Source organism: Cupressus sempervirens, chromosome 11 (genome assembly GCF_028749045.1).
Source record: "Cupressus sempervirens isolate cs-2001-9-10 chromosome 11, ASM2874904v1, whole genome shotgun sequence".
Lineage (NCBI taxonomy): Eukaryota > Viridiplantae > Streptophyta > Pinopsida > Cupressales > Cupressaceae > Cupressus > Cupressus sempervirens.
In genome coordinates, this window is record NC_143128.1 from 162,001,679 (window position 1) to 162,019,800 (window position 18,122).

Genomic DNA, 18,122 nt, shown 5'->3' on the forward strand with positions numbered 1-18,122 from the left:
CACACGTATGCCATCAACAAACAAAATATCATAATTGGAATTCAATTTTGTTTTCAAGATCTTTATCAATATTGGCCAACAATTGCTTCAATCATCTACTACCATGTCACCTAATTGTTCAATCCCACAATTTGTTAACAGATCCCCCATTATATTGGATTCCCCATATTTGCAGGTTATCATGGAAATTTTCAACCTTAACTAATAATAGTAGTACATTGAAGTCCACCCACATTGTAACTCTAATCTATTGCCTTTGCTCTTACCATTACACATATTTGTGAATGCCCTTTAATATCCAATGTCAATAAAAGAAAAAGAAAGTTATTCACTACTTGAGGCCTTCATAGAGTGCTCTAACCTCATTGGTAGTTGCCACTCACAATCGTTTTATAATTTGCTCGAATGAAGCTTCACATCACATCTCAACATTACAACCAGCGCCATAGGGCCCAAGTTTACCTCAAGAGATTCCATTTCCTCTCATTAAACCATCATGCACGTCACTCGTACTTTCAACGTCAACGAATCAAAGCCAAGCCATCTTCTTCACGAGACTTTCAAAATCGCTAACCAAATAAGAACTAGACATTAGGGAGAGTAACTTTATTTTTTTTCCACAATCTAAATTGAATTTAAAAAGTTCTAAATTTATTTAATAAATTATATTATCATATACAAATGATAACGTAATTATTTGATACAAACCGTGACTAAAACAACAGCACACTTTCATCGCATACAAATAACAAAATAGTATTTACTATTGAATGCTTCACTAGAATTAATACAAGATAAAACTACAACTAAATTGTATCATACAAAACTGGAATAGATTTTTACAGAAGTTTTATATTTTGTACTAAAGAAGAACAAATTAACACAATAAGCATGACATCTGAAATAGAAAAATGTTCAATTAATCAAAGCAAAAAATGTTCTTAGGTTACAATATAATTCCCACCAAATTATGAATGGAATAAGGGTATCCCCTCTCAAAATAAGTCGCCAGCCATTAAGGAATGGATGCTACCAATAACTATGGAACTGCCCAATGGTGTTTTCTTTAACATTATAATCATCCTATAGTGCATGCCTTAAACACTCAACAAGGGCTTTCCTTCAACGGAAAAAACATGTCCTCTATTGACAAGGAGCCTTGCACACCCTTACAAGTGAACCTGCACAGAATTTTACGTCTATAAGCATTACAGCAACAAATTCTCTCATGACTTCACATGATTGACCAAACTATTTTAGAACTGGAATCTCTAGGAACTTACTGAAACGTATTTAAATAGCAGCAACTTATCACAAATATCTTGTGTTTTTACTAGAAATATATCTCAAATAGTAAATCTGCAACATTATAAAGGGAAAAAAATCATATAGGAAATTTCACACAACCACATTCTCCTCAATAATGTGGTGCTTCTTCAGAAATTAAACGACAAAAGCCCCTACACGTTGCTTGTTCTGATTGAATCCTGGTTTGGGTGAAAATTGGGGACTGGACTCATTTCGGATGTCTTTACCCAAAAAGAAAGAAGTTCAATTAAATAAGTTATGTGTCATTTTTCTACTTTAAATTCAAATTCATCATTTCTCTTCAAATTCAATAAATGGATGATTGTAATTAATTATTTAATTATTTAAGATTCATTTCGTTAATTTTTCAGTTCTCGTTTAATTTTATCTAATAATTCTTTTAAATACATGGAGCTGCTCCTCAGTCAAATGAATATACGTTAGTAGGGACAATGTAGAGACGGGATCACGAGCACAAGGGGCGTTGCATTGATCAACGCTCCCGATCGACTGAGTCGCCATAATCAAGAGGTAATTAATGTCTATTGTCGAACTTGAAAAGAATAGTTCTTATGAATTTAATTAAACTAACATTTCTAGTTCTTGTCATCACAATTAAATAGTTCTTTTAATTACTTAATTTACTAACTATGACTTTTATAATTGAAATAAATAATTGTTTTATTTAATTATTTCACTTCCATCATATCAGCTAAGTTTTCTTAAAATACAATTTATTTATTCATAATCTTGTTCAATTAGATAATTTGTGAATTTATTTAATCTTAATTAATCTAGTTCCACCTCTATTTTGTCATTTAATCAATACAATCTACTTTGTCATCTAATCAATCAATTCACTTGACTTATCAATCAAATCAGTCTTCTGTTCAATCTAATCAGTCAGTTTTTGGACAATCAACTTAGTCTTCTCTTCAATCTAATCAGTCTTCTGATCAATCTATTTAGTCTTATAATCAAACAATTTTGTAAATAACCCATAAAATCTTTATTAGTCTTCATTAGTCTGAGTAATCTATTCAATCAAAACCTAAATCAGTCTTGAAATCCAAAGAGAAGTCTATATAACAAAGGTGATTCTTCAAGATTTAGTATTTACAACCACATGTAAAATCAAATTTTCATGTTATCATAATAAAGTAGAATTTCCATGTTATTATAAACAAGAATTTCCATGTTATTATAAACAAGAACAAATTAGAGAGCTTACAATTGCAAAGAGGAGAGAAGACGAGGGAGAGCTTATTGATTTGAATGTCTGTATATTCACTTTATTTGAATTAATTATCTTGTGCATTAAATTATGTCATTTGTCTCTTGAATAGGAAAACAATTGGGAATTATATAGTTCTTTGTGGTTGGGAAATAATCATTATTGTTGCAAGCATACCAACCCAACAATTTACCCCCCTCCCCCATACACTTACACGTTCCTTTCATCTGGAAAATTTTCCTTGCCGCCACATTTCTTTGTGCATGGATCTCGTGCAATATTTGGAGATTGAAATTGCTTTTTTCCTCTTTACGCTTATGTTTCACGCTTTTACTAATCTCATTGGAATATTTATCAATTTAGCATCTATGCTCCACGGGGACACGTCCCCCTGCCTCTGTACCCTAGTACCCGTACTGGGTACGAAATAGGGATGCGGGTACAAATTTTGGCCGTACCCTGCGACGTCCTGGATTGAGTGAAAAGGGGACCGTCCCTGAAACTGAAAAAAAATTGATAGGAAACAGGGGTACGGATTTCCGTACCGGGGATGTCGTTCCCGTCCCTTGCCCGTACCCTTTTGCCCACGCCATACCCAATTTTCCAACCGGCTGCGGGTGACTTAAAAATGAAAAAAAAAAAGAAGTTTTTTAAAAAAATTTTTTGGTCTTTTCTATTCCGCCCGGGGCCCACATTGATGTTAACCCTAATGTATCTTCTTAAATAGTTAAAGTTGGAGTTCATTGCTCATTTGGAGTTGTTTGCAAGTTGAGAAGAGGAAGAGGAAAACATCAACAACAAAAGAAGAGTGTGTTTTGGAGGTGGAAGAGGAGGTTTTGCCTTCATGTCTACTTCATTCCAGGTATGTTTTTTATTTTCTTTTTGTTTGATTCAAACTTCATTGTTGTTTGTTGTCATTTTTCAATGACATAGAGAAGGCATGTTGAATGAAACATTGAAATGTTTTTTTTTTTTTCTATAACTTGCAGCAATATACTATAAATCATTGTAAAATCCAAAGGCAAAAACATGAGCAGCAGTGAGAGTGAGGGAAGTAGTGATAGCATGGAAGTTGCCATGCAAGAAACTCTAGTGTCACAATTACAAAGACCAAGAAAAAAACCTAAGGCAGTCATTGATGAGCCTAATGTAGATGTCCCTATGGAAGATGCAATGCCTAATCCATTTGAGTGCTCTTCCAAAGCCCTAAAACAATATGCCAAAGGCCCATTCAACCCTAAGAAAACTCTCTTACAATTTGCCACAAAGATAGACAAGAGTAAGAAGAAAAATTCGGGGGGTAGTAGGGAATGGGAGTGTCATATATGTAAGAAGCATTATTTTGGGAGCTACACAAGAGTGTATTGCCATCTTTTATGGATAGGCGGGCAAGGGATGAAAGGTTGCAAAAAAATTACGGAGGAAAAAAAACTTGAGGCCAATAGGTTGTATGTGGAGGGGGAGTTATTGAAATCCGGGGGTCCTACAAGTAGCACACCCATACCCTCATTGACTCCCACTAGCACTACTAGTAAAGGGAAGGGAAAGGCCAAGACTAAGAGAGATACCAATGTGGCTAATTTATTTAACATACAAGCAAAAGAGAGAGCTAAAGAGTCCATTGGTAGATTTCTTGTTGCTCATGGCATACCATACCATGTTTCTCGTTCCTCATTCTATAAACAAATGTGCAAAGATATTTATGCTGCTGGTCCCTCATTTGTACCACCAGGAGAGACTAAATTATGCACCACTATCCTTGACAAAGAGTACTCAAAAGTAAACATTTTGATGGAGGATATGAGGCAAACATGGATGAGTGATGGATGTTCTATTATCATGGATGGTTGGACCGATATCAAACATTGGCCACTCATCAATCTTATTGTCACTAGTACAGCAGGGGCCTATTTTCTTAGAGCCGTTGATTGTTCGGGAAAAAAGAAGGATGCATCCTTCCAATTTCAGATTTTGAAGGATGCTATAGAAGAGGTAGGGGCTTCAAATGTTGTGCAAGTAGTCACTGATTCAGCCCGGGTGTGTAAATCAATTGGATTGATAGTAGGGAGCACCTATAGACACATTTTTTGGACCCCATGTTGTGTACATGCATTGAATAACACCTTGAAGGACTTGGGAAAAAATGATTGGATAAAGACTATGGTGTCTGAGGCTAGAGACGTGCAAATGTTTATTTGCAATCATCACACATCTCTTGCATTATTTAGGACATTTTCCAAAAAGGAATTCCTCAAGCCCGTGGAGACGCGATATGCTAGCTACTTCATTTTGTTGGAGAGGATGCTTGAGGTCCAAGAGGCTTTACAATCCATGGTGGTCAATGTTGAGTGGAATAGATGGCATGAATCAAGCACCCCAGATGGAAGACTTGTCAAACGAAGAATCCTGAATGAGAATTGGTGGACCACAATGAGGTAAGAAACTTAAATGATTGACATCATAATTGTTATTGCTAATTTAATAAAAACATTTCTGATTTATGCACTTGCTGATTTTTTTAACATATGATGTTTCTCACTTGCAATTTTCTTTCATTTGCAGATACATTTGCTCCTTCATTGACCCTATTGTGCAGGTCATTAGATATGCTGATACTAACTCTCCTAGCCTTGGAGAGATTTATGAGACCTTTGATAGCATGCTTGGGCAAATCAAGCAAGCTGTTAAAGATAAGGAACCTACTTTGGAGTTCTATGAGGAGCATCTTAAGCCCATTGTAACGAAAAGGTGGAACACTATGAACAACCCACTTCATATGGCAGCCTATGCAGTCAATCCAAAATGGTATGCACCAAGGCCTGGGAAAGTGCCTCCATCTAATGATGAGGAGGTGAGTTTAATTTATTAAAGAATTTTGATTTTATAATACGTTTTTTAATTATTTATTTTATTTGTAAAGTTTATAAACTCTAAGTTCTCACTTCTTAATTTTTGTTTGTTCAATATAGGTGAAGGAGGGCTTCTTCAAGGCCCTTTCAAAAATGTATAGTGCAGAGGATGCTGCAAAAATTCGAGGGCAATGGCTTGACTTTGCCAATCTTCGTGGTCCAACATTTGGTAGACTAGAGGCGAGGACTAATAGAGCTACATTAGCTCAAAAGGACCCGATTGGATGGTGGACATGGCATGGTAGAGACGCACCTAAGCTGAAAGGCCTTGCCACCCGTCTTCTCTCACAAGTTGTGAGTTCCTCTATTGCAAAGAGGAATTGGTCTACATATAGCTCCATTCAATCGATCAAGAGGAACAACCTTACCTCTAGACAATCGGAGAAGCTTGTGGCTGTTCATAGTGTATTGCAACTATAGGAGCGACAGAGTCTTGAGTATCGACAGACTCCAGCACTACGTTGGGATGTTAATCCTAAGGATGCATTGCAGATTGATGAGGATAACACACCCACAGGGCTGCTTGGTGTTCCATTGGATGAGGACCCTACCCCTGCCAGTGATTCAAAGGAGACTGATGATGATCTTGATTTAGATAGAGATTTAGATTCCTAGAGGACAGCCATATATTTGGCTTTCCGCTTTGCAGATACTCAGATACATTATTGCTTTTGATTATTATGGAGTTGGACATCTCATTTACACTTATAGTATTTAGTATTTATTTTCATTAGTGATTATGTCATTTTGATTTCATGCATGATGATGATAGAATCTAGATTGATACTTGGAGCCTTTGGGCATTCTTGCTAATTGTATGCGATATTCGGATATGTCGTATATCATATTTTTATATCATCATATCATATTCTTGTTTTGATTTTAATCTTGATAGTTTTCAATTTCCATGTATTCTATGGTGAATGGTTTATCAATGATATCATTGTTATGATATACATATTTGAAATATATCTCTAAACTTTGAAGAAGTCTAATTCTCCATATATAAAAAATTTAAAATCCCCTATATTTTATGGCTGTCCCCTGAGGTCCCGTCTCCTAAATTTTGGCTTTGACCCGTACCCGTACTGGAAACACATTCCTGTCCCCTAAAATGTCCCTGTCCCGAAAACTCCGTGGAGCAGAGTTTAGCATTATTTAATTTGGCATCAATTTTTGTTTGAGTTTAATATTTTCTTACTTATAGGATATTTCATTAGGCTCATCATTTAAAATTTTTATGCATATAGTTGCTAGATTATATATTATTTAAAATTAAATATATTATAATTTAATTATTTTTGTCTTTAGATATATTCAGCTGGTAGCAACTAAGTACTTAATTATTATTTATTAATTTCATACATTTGTTATTTAAAAGTTGAGAATTTCAACTTTGTTTTTACATTTATTTATTATTAAAAAAAAGATTAGTAATATTTGACTTTTAATAACTTAAATATAATTAATAACATATTTATTAAATCTGCAGTTTGATTGCTCTATTTGAATGATTTCATTTAGTTGCTTTTGAAAAATAAACATCAAGTTCATATATGAGTACCTCTCTGCAACCAGTCCATGCAATTCTGATTTTAAAAGCTCTTGGTGGCCTCGCTTTTCCAGAATTGCAGGAGGAGCAGAACAGCAATGAGCTTCTAGAGGATATAAGAAAGTCACACTTTTCCCCTACCCCTACCTAACAGAAACCTCAACTTATACAAGAAGAACTACAAAAGCAAAGCCTTGTAAGTTATAATTCCACTACTCAAAAAGGTATTAGAAAAATCAAGTCCACTATATACTAGTAGCAACATATTACAACTCCAATTAGTAGACTTTGGAAAAAGAGGGGTAAAAATTTATTACAACAAAGGATATTTATAGTTTTCAGGAAAAGGATGAAATCATAGGGCACACCAGCTAGTGCACACAAAGCTCATCTTATCAAATAAATTATTATTGTGGGAACCATTTGAGAAGAAATCCCAGTTTGGCTCCAGTGCTAGTAAAGAAATACAAAAGAAAGCACCCAGATGGCCATCATTGGAAAATCAACTGAATAGGCCCCAGGCAATGTTTTGGCAAGCCTAGATGGAACACAATAAAAGAATCTCTGGAAGCGAGAGAATAAACATTCGGGACAATAACAAGCTTTCGACATCTATCATATACAATAAAAAGAGGGATGGAAGATTGGACTCGCATCAAATATGTTTGACATTTGTATTGCTGCTGTCACAACAATGGGATTTTCCTTTCAAATTTGATTCATGACTTGCACAATCATCCCAAATGGGTATTGAGTATCACCTCTTGAAAACTGATTAAAACTAAAATTTGACAGAGCTTCTATGTCTGATCTGGGGCTCTTGGGAACATTAAAAATACTTAAAAATCATTATGGTGTGCTCATAACAGCTGATCACCAAGTAGCATGTCAAACAATCAATGGAAATTAGGTCAAACCCTATATGGAGTTCCACTTGCCGAGGGAGCCTACTTACCAAGGCTCGTCATTGGAGGAGACACTGAACGCAGCCTCTTAGAAAAGGATTAAAAGAAAAATGGAAACTTGAGTTGGAATTTGGAAAACTTCATAACCCGCAGGAAAAAAATTACAATTTCTTCCAAGGAAATATATCCCTAAAGACAAATATCCCTCAACAAACATTACCAGAAAAATGCAAACGCATCCCATTCAAACATAGAAACCCACTGTTTACATAGAGCTTTCATTGCCATACATCAACCCCTTATGAAATTATTATACCTTATAACTAGTGATCTAAATAATTATACTTTACAAAAATATATCACATCGATCACTTCTTATGAAGTTACATTATTTTTCAGAATATCTCTTAACCATGCCTCAAAACTTTGGGTGTTGGTAACATTATTCGTTACCCAGATTGTCTACATACTCACTTCCATGTGGGATCATGGCAAAATATATATGCTGTTCTATTTTTTAGTCTTCAAGTTTGATGTGACAGTTAAACGTGGACACAACTCTTTCTAACAACATTCTTCATTACTCAGAATAGCTAAATACCCACTTTCAAATGTGATTTAAGTTGTAATATCCATAGGTAACAAAAATTAAAATTCTTAGTGCAATTGCAATTATTTCATAAAAAATGCTATCAGTTCAATCAAATGATGAAAAACAGTCTTACCAGCCATCACTTTTTCCCACCAGTGACATTAAATTTAAAAAGGATAATGTCCCCATCCTGTACCACATATGTCTTCCCCTCTTGTCTATACTTGCCTGCAGCCTGCGTCACTCATAAAAATTTGCACATTAATCAGTAAACACTTTACAAAGTTTTAATAAAAAGAGAGAAATCATAATGGATTAGGCGATAGAGAAAGTTAGCTCTTTATTTGTGGTCAAAAAGGCAACTACCAACTAAACAAAAAGTATCGTTCATGTTCATCTTTCCTTTTAGCAATTTAATTAATAAATATGAAGTGCTACCTTATTAGACAACATACAGCAGCTAAATTCATAACTTGAATGCCATAATAATTAGTGAAACTATGATACTGTTCCCGTATGGTGGAACCTACAGCATAATGATAAGGGGCTGCTCAGCCAAGATTTGGCATAATGATGATAATCAATATTTTAATGAGACATTAGGAACTCTGGATTACTTCTTGGGATGACCTCAGGAGAAATTTTGTCTCTCTGAAAATATTTAAACAAGGTGCTCGATGCTGCTTTGCTCTCTCGCTGTTTATCTTTCAACTCACTTGCAAGCTGATAAAAATAATTGGTTTAAAAACATCAGATGAAGAGGTGGACCTAATTTGAAGAAGGCCAGTTCTAAATATGTATTGCTTGCTTGCATTTACAAAGATGATTTTTACCAAATTCAATATTGTGTAGGAGCTGTGCATCCTCCTGATGTCTAGTTGAAAACGGTTAAACATTTTTAAACATTGATACAAAAAAGGAATTTTTTGTTTATTTTTGCTTAATAAGTTAGCAGTTGGCTTTGTCTGTTCCCTACTTGTTGATAAGATGTCCTGTGGGTGGTAATGTTGGGTCTAACATTTATTTTTTGAGTCCCCATGCTCAATTAGTTTGGAATGTCTTTTCATTACCTTGTAGAAGGATTTCTGTTCAAAAGCATATCTGATAAACCTTGCTCAGCTGTTTTGAGTAATATCTTTTCAATCTCCAGCCACCTGAGCTACTTGAGCTACTCAGTAATGGTGATATGAGATATCTAATGGCTTCTGCTGGTAAGTTGAAGCAGTGTGAGCTACAACGGGTGAGGGGGCAGAGGATCTCCAGCCAAATCCATTGCCAAGAAGGAAAACAGTGGTTAAAAGAGCGATGAGGAAAAACGACTCTGAAAAGTCCAGTGTAGACTCAGACACAAGAGTAAAAGCACAAGGGCGAGTACCCGGTAGAACGCTGAGCAAGAAGTGTGAGTTGGTAGCTGAGCTACACACAAATAGCGCACAGGTCACTCAAGTAACACAGGTAGGGAGATCGCACCGGGAAGTCAATTCAATTCCAAAATGGCTGTAAATTTTTAAGATTTATGGAATGATAGAAATAAAGATGAGTTCCAAGGTAAGAGAAAGGCACATTGGCTTCGCTCGACAAGTAGCTCTACATTGTTAATTTATGGGTTGGCGCTGAAATCTCAGAGAGAAAAGAGGGATAGTAAATGTGAATGAGGATGAACAATTCCACACCTTGGGGATCATTGCAAACAAAAAGATGCAACTCCTTGCTGGACTGCAGATGTGTGAAAGGGTAACTATGGTCACAATGAGTAAACTATTTATGATATTGAAACGGACAAGCATTCCAACAAGCTTCACACCTGCTGATGTTTCTCCTATGTCATTCAACGAGATTTGTCTTCTGATATTGAAATGAAGCAGGTTCTCCATACACTCCTTTTCCTTGCAGGCTGTAGTTACTGGCTAAAAGAAATTGTTGAGCAAAGGATAGAGCTAATAGAAAAGAAAACTAATGCAAAGAATAAGGCTAAAAGATACAGAAAAGATAACTAGGTAAAGTTATTTTTATGTTGAGATTTTCTTAATTTATGGCTCACTATTTTTGTCAGTTAGTCATAATAGTATGTCATAAAGATATATAATGTATTGGCTTCGCTATGTGTTTCCTCATAGATTTTTTTTGCATTTGAACTTTGAACATCATATTGTGAGGATCCATTGTTTACTGGTTGGCTTCTTTTTAATTCTACTGAGGTTATAACTTGGAGACCATATTTTAATTTATCACGATTGTTTTGTTACAAATTACAATGATGCTCAACTGGTACTGTCCATGAACTCTTTTTTATATGTAAATTCATTGCAGTCTTGTAGCCTATTAATAATATGACCAAAATATTACTTTTAAGGATGGGAAAATCCACTTCCACAGAGCTGTCTGTTTTACCAAAAAATATATTCTCCCTTAAAATTGTTCAATAGATATACCATTCTTTAAAACAAACATTAAATTTTAAAAGTATATTACCAATAGCATCCATAAACCATGCACATTCTCATGGCACCATCATTACTTATTAGCAAGTAATTTCACCAAAGATTTATGTATTGCATTTGAATGTTATCAATGGAACATATGTAAAATATTGAGTGAAATTTAACTAATGCAAATGTACAGGCTTTGTCAAGTGCAGATGATGAACAACCTAGATGAATCTCTATGTTGTCTCGTGTGTTCCCCTCGCTACAATCACCTAGAGGGCAGAAAAATATTGCACTTTCTGACTGGATAGAGCAGTATGGAGGAACAACTCACCATTGACAAATCTACTTAATAAGTAGGGGAGAAAACTTGTTATTTTCAAATCAATTTTTTTTTAAAAAAAATTCCTATGTTGCATGATACATCTGGTAAGCCTCTGGTTTCAATGCCTAAACCCCAAAACAATTGACAAGAAAAGGACCACTCCCCCTACTGGAATCAACTCAAGACCTTCAATGACTACCCACAACTATCTGAAAGCTAACTCATTTACGCTAAAATTGTCCCACAAGAGCTCACTTATCATCCAATCTTTCATTGAAACTAGGAGAGTGTCACAGTATTTAAGTTTGATATCTTAATAGAATACTCTTTTATTAACCCTTGTCCTGATACTTCCACCCTTTTCCATATCCAAAGTTCCTTCAGATACTTAGATTGTGTAACTGTTAAAAATCACATTTTACTTGCAAAGTCACCGAGTATTATCAAATTCATCCATACTGACATATTTGCAGGGGTAGACACATTTGCAATCTGTCATATAATTAAAAGCTGGTGGAACAAAAGTTCTACAGGTGAATTTTGACTTTTTGTTGTCCTTTCAACAAAATGTCCTAAACCTGGGAAATAGATCTACATCAAATGATGCATCAATAGTTTTTACAACTCAAAATAAAAGAAATATGTGTAAATTAAAATCATGATAGTCAAGAAATAAAGAAACTACCTTGACGGCTGCTTCACTGCCCAACTCCTTCAAATCCTCAAATTTCATCACCTGCTCATATAACATTAAACATCAGTATCGCATTGATCCCTCAAATTCTTGTGGCATATTTACTGACTATATATCCAAGAATTTATTGATTCTAAGATACTTTTAAAACCAAACACTACAAATAGCTCCTTTTAGTTTCATATCCACGTGCCGATAGCATGAATGATGACTAGGAAATCTGTAAAGCGTCCATAGCATCAAGAGAAACTACGAAGAGTCCAATGAGTAAACATGATCCACAAGAACTTCTAACTGGGATAAATTATAAACCATATTAAAATTTCTCATAATTTGAACCAAACATAAACCTCATCGACAGTTCCAGCCACAGAAAGCACAAGAGGCAAAAGATCTTGTCCAATCACTAAAACATTATCACTTGGATGCTCGTATTCCATCATATAAAACTTGACCTCATACAAACAAAACATATCTTTCAATAATTCCTTAAAATAGAATTTTACAAAGTATTTTTTATATCAACAACATCTGCAAAAATAAAACCTAATCCAACATCATCAGCTAAAGGAGGTGCATCCAAAGAATCACCTCAGCACAAATGAAGCCCCTTTCAAAATCAGTGTGTATAGTGCCTGCTGCCTGAGGAGCCTTGATTTGCTTTCTAACTTGCCAGCATTTTACCTGTAAAAGTATCGTTTTTATGCTCACTATTTTATAGCAGTAACTTATCATAATCGAAATGAAAAAACAGAAGTGTACCTAATAAAAGAATGCAAGGCCAGTGAGAAGTCCACAGCAAAATAGTACACATCCAATAAAACATTATTCACATAAGAATTATGTCAAAGTTCGATCATATGCTATCCAGGGTGTAGTTTGGACCTGACCATTTGCAGTTCTTGAAACTATTTTGTCTGAGCTATCATAAACTAAAGTCCTCTTATTTGCAATTAAAAGAATACATAGCACATAATCAATCTTCTGGGAAGCACATTTTTGATAAATGTTTCACCATCAAATTTTGCACAAAGGCATTTTTTATAAATGTTTTGTTGGTGTAAATAGTGCTGGTTTTTTGTATCATTGATGTCAACAGTTGCTTTGTGTTCTACCCACGTTCTGTCTGATATACAAGTGCTTAAATTAACCAGTTTGTTAATATGCCATCAGTCGTCATTGCTGGTTGAGGAATCTAGGTTGTATTATGTATTTTCAGTCAGCTGCACGTTAATGCTGTCATCTGTGTGCCAAGTGTGAAGGATCAATCCTGAGTGTACAGTACCGCTGTGTGCAAACATTCTGAATGAAAAATGGAGCAGGTGTCAAATTGTGCTCAAGTAGATGACTCATTTGAAACCGTCCTGACAGAGTTCTTTGGCAAGTTTAACAAAGTGTAACGAGTGTCTCCAAACTACTCCTCTTCAGACTGAATCATGAGCAGAAGAATTTTTATGATAGCTTCTTTTTTTTCAGTCTCTGTCACTTCATGGATGCTGCTGGGTAGCATTGATAACAAAAAACAAAAAACAGTTCTATAGGAGTTATGCTGGGTGGAGTGAGACCAAGAAGGCGGACGGAAAATGCTTTGGTATGGATCTTCTCTGAAAATGAATCGAGCATCTATATTCTTTTAGCATCAAATCGAGTGTATCTGTAGAAAACAGCAGACGCAAGTAGCATAATTGTTGTGGACTTTTCTAATAGCTTTTGGACACATCTGTGAGGAGTGCTCAATCGTTTCTCTTTGAAGGAAATGCTTCTGCAGTAACAGACAGCTGGATATATTCTGAAATATCTATGGCAAGAGTTTAGAGTTTTTTTTGGAAGCTTTTTGAGGAATTAAAAAAAATAAGTTGTTTTGGCGAAATGACACCATGTAACGGCACCCAAAAAAACGGTTGGTTAGATGATTACATGCATCAGAGGTGTATGCAGTGAATATACAAGTTTTTGGAGGATGCCGAGCAAAAAAAATAAAAAAGGTGGCTGTGTTAAATTCGGAGTGTGGAACACAATATAAAGATATCTCTGAGCTCTGGTATATGTAGATCAAATGATTTGACAATGCCCAAGAGATGTCTCTGTACTTGTATGTTGAAGGCAAGTATGTTCTGAATAATCTTGACAAGGAGGAGTTTACGGGGAGACTCTAGTGATAGAGTGCTCATTGGGAGGAGCAACAGAAAGTTGTTTTAAATATACACAGATCCAAGTTATCCAGGGAGATGAAATTGCTTCTGTTTTGAACTCTGTCGAGGTCTGGCTTGTGTTTCAGAGGTAGAAGAAAATGATGTGAGTTCAAGAATCTCTGCGTGACAGATGTACATCAATAGCATGGTGAAGTTGCTTTCGAATGATTGCTTCACTGCTTCATCCTGTGTCTATACTTCCAGATTGATTCTCGGCAAAGCTGGAGCTAAATTCATTATAGTGTTCTTTCCTAATATCTAATATTGTAAGAAGCACCTTTGAGGTTGTAGCCTCAGTGCTTACTATTTGAGGTTAACAGTCGTAGCTCTAAAAGGTCGATGCCTGAAGCTGAAAGAGGAGGTTGTAGCTTATCTTAGTATATGAAATGTAAAGAGTTGAAGCTCTTGGATGTAAAGGATTGTAGCCCATTTGCTGATCAGTGATACTGTGAATTTTACCCATAAGGGTTTCCACGAGACAAATCCTTGTGTCCTTGTCTTCTTGCATGTGTTGGATGAGACGTGTCATCGCCTTGGGAGACACCTATAGTACAAACACTTGCCAATTGCTCACGCACTCATCAAGTGAAATCACAAGTGTCCCATGTTTGGAGGGCAAGTCAGTCATTGTCTCCTACATTTTCATCTCATCAGCCTTGCTTATATAAGCAAAGTCAGTATGTACATCACATACACTCTCACTGTATATGACATATATTGCTATTGGAGATCATTTGGTTTCACTTGTGAAAGGTCGTATGTTCATTCAGACTCTAGCTAATCACAGTAGGCTCCAAGGATGTTGGTGGAAAGAATAAATTTAAAGACTAGTTAGCTTATAGCATACCTAGAGAGAGTCCTATACACACTGCTTAAATCTCCACTCTGGGATTTTTAGAGTTATGTCTCACCTCATGTTGTTGAGACAGGCATCATCACTTTGTGAGACACCATTGTAACACACTTGCCCCACTTGCTCACACAGTTGTTAAGTGAGTTCACAAGTGTTCCATCTTTGGATGGGGTACTCTACCATTGTTTCCTACCTTCTCACCCCATCAACGTTGCCTCTATAAGCAAGGCCACTATGTACATTACATACACTCCATTGTATATGATAGATATTGCTATTTGTGCTAATTTGGTTTCATTTAGAAGGTTGTATTGTGCATTCTAATTTTGGCTGATCCCAACATGGTATCAGACCTAGTCTTGGTTGAAGATCCTAATTTGATGCTTGCGTGAAACTGCTCAACCTTCTTGGCTTCTTGCATACTACTTCTCTCTCGAAGTTTGCACATCTTCTTGCATTCAAGTGACTTAGATCTATCATTGGAGTGTCATGAAACCCTTACCACCATTCAGTTCAAAAGGTTCAAAAAGTTAGAAATACTCTTTGTTTGGTGAAAAATGGTAACTTCATTTTTTGCAAAATCTTTGCTCTTGTAAACTATAATGTATAAAATTTCAAACCATACACACTTTTGGGTGAAGGAGCAATTTTTTTTATTCTGAACATTTCGACATATTTGGAGGTTATGCTCACTTTATTTTCATAAAGTTTGTGTTGAGTATGTTGTCACTGTTGTCACAGAATGATGATCAAGGTTGTGTAAATCTTAGAAGATTATTCAATGTAAGAGAAATTCGGTTGAGCTACTTGCTGGGCTGAGCTACTTGACCTACTTAAGCTGTTTGAGTTGGTTGGTTGTTTGGTTAAGCTATCTGATTGTCTGTGTAACCTGCTTGCTTGTCCCCTTGTTTGCCTATTTAGATTAAGTGCTCTGTCACCAGTTGGTGTGGAATCATTTGTGAATGAAAATAATATTGGAGATGTATACATTTGAAAGACATTTGGTTTAGTTGTAACTCTTAATTTATATTAAGTTGATTTAAATAGTGCAATATGTTCCGTTCTCTTTAAAACACACCTGATATATCTATTTTATGTGCTGGGCTCTCTATTGATGAGATAAACTATTAAAAGCTTAAAGCTTGCTGAGCTTAAACTTTATAATGCCTTGTGTAAATTTGTTTCTATATGGTTATGCATAGAAAAGAGCTATGGTGAAGGAAAATTAGAAACTTATGTAATGCTTCGGCCATGCTTGCCATTTTTGGTCAGTATAATTGAATTTGAAGTGTTGTGTTTTTTTTGTTGTTGACTGCTGTATGAAGATATATGATGGGCAGCATTAAACATATGATGTCTGGGCATTTTGGCTTGACAGGAAGAATTGTGGGATGTTATTATGAATTGCTGGTTGGAGAAATGTTATATACTGAAGAGGTTCGATGTGTCTGAACAGCAGGTGCAGAAAGGAATAGAATTGTTTTCGTTTTGTTTTCTTTCTTTTTCTTTTTGGTTGAAGAACAGTGTGTGAAGCCGTTTTGATAAGAGCAGATTGCGCTAAAAATCAATATGACAGAAATTCGTGAGTTGCGGTAAATTTGGGGCATCTTTTATGTAAACAAAGTATAACTCGTTGAGTTATATCTTTGCTTACATCCTTTTTAGGTGTAAGTAACCGTGCTAGAAAGGGTGTAATGTTTATTTTGAAGGCAAGACTTATAGTCACCCATCTGTTGTGAATTGCCATCTCATCTCCTTTGCTTTGCGAGTCGTCATCTTCTTATATATTAGGCTGATTCTAAATATATTCAACTCTTAAAATCTCAGGACTATCACACTCAGCAATACAAAATCATACGATTTTTGCAGTCTTAAGGGTTATGGACAATGTTACCAACTATTCATCTAATTCTTACTAAAGAATATGAATAAAAATTCTTGTACAAACAAACTACATCAAGCTATTGGTGTTATATGCATTCATGTTTCAAATATTTCATTGTTTCATATCATGGAGTATAGCATGGAAAATATTTCATGAATCCTTTAGAAATTCAATTAAAAGATGCGTGGCAAATAAAAGCAAAGTTATTATCCCCTATACCTAATGACAACCTTTGATAAGAATTTTGTGTATCTCTAGTAGGCTGTAGCTAATGATCCTCAATAAGGACTTTTGTATTCCTTGTACCTAGAGACTATCCCTCACTCAAGACTTTGTTGCATTGCTTGTACCTAATGACAACCCCTTGAAAGTTTGTGGTAAGGTGTAAACAAATTTTGAGTGCATTTTTTTAATTCTAAATTGAGCTCAAAAGCACAGTCCAAGTGTTTTCCTCTACTTTATATTCCACTATGGATGCTTCTGGGATGTGATTTTGGGCTCTTCAATGATCATCTCACTCAGAAACAATCCTCAAATTGTTCAATTAGATCTCTCTAGTTCAACAAGTCAATTGTTATTTGTCCAGAGCTCCAAACCCTTTTAAGTACAGGAAGGCCTAAAGAAAAGTTTACTTCAAAAAAAAATTGAAATTATTCAATCTTCCTTATACTCCACTCCTAAAACCGCTAAGCCAAAGATTCTCATTCTAAGACCCTGCTAAACATAAAAAGTACAATGAGTGTTGAAGCATTAATTCTAATAATAAACCAGAATCTACTCACTCTTCCTCAAACTCTACTAAACCCCATCAATCTTCCACTCCAACTATGTAATGGGCACCCCTGAATGTCCCAAAAAACTAAACCAAATTGCTGAAAGGAATTACGTCAAACAATTTGCATTCAACCTCTTATTTCTCCGTTTAATGTTTTAAACCCCTTATAACTCCGGAAATCAAACGTTTATTTGTTTGTTGTGTTTTGTGCATGGAATTGGTATCATACAACATAAACAAGAAAGAAACTACAATAATATGCAAAGTGGAAATGAACTGTTGCCAATAAAATGTTATTTTCAGAATTCATAAAACCAAATACATGGCAGATTTATTAACTCACTAATTACTTCAGCATTATTGACATAATACTCCAGCCCATGCTTTCGAACTTGCTGCTACAATGCTGCGTGAATAGTGCCGCATGAATAGTGTTGTGTGAGTAGTGCCGCATGAACAGTGCTGCTATAGT

General features: G+C 35.4%; 1 protein-coding gene across 1 annotated transcript in view; it reads right to left on the minus strand.

The window, feature by feature from the left end:
• Positions 1–899: 899 nt before the first annotated feature.
• LOC149528693 (GTP binding protein) overlaps positions 900–18,122 on the minus strand; it is a 124,796-nt gene continuing 107,573 nt past the window's right edge. Inside the window, exons 10-13 of the mRNA XM_089811358.1 lie at positions 12,537–12,629; positions 11,937–11,987; positions 8,634–8,735; positions 900–1,181 (exon numbers count right to left, since the gene is read on the minus strand). Coding sequence (XP_089667484.1) covers positions 8,640–8,735; positions 11,937–11,987; positions 12,537–12,629 — 240 coding nt within the window. The 3' untranslated portion in view covers positions 900–1,181; positions 8,634–8,639. The remainder of the gene's footprint in view (positions 1,182–8,633; positions 8,736–11,936; positions 11,988–12,536; positions 12,630–18,122) is intronic.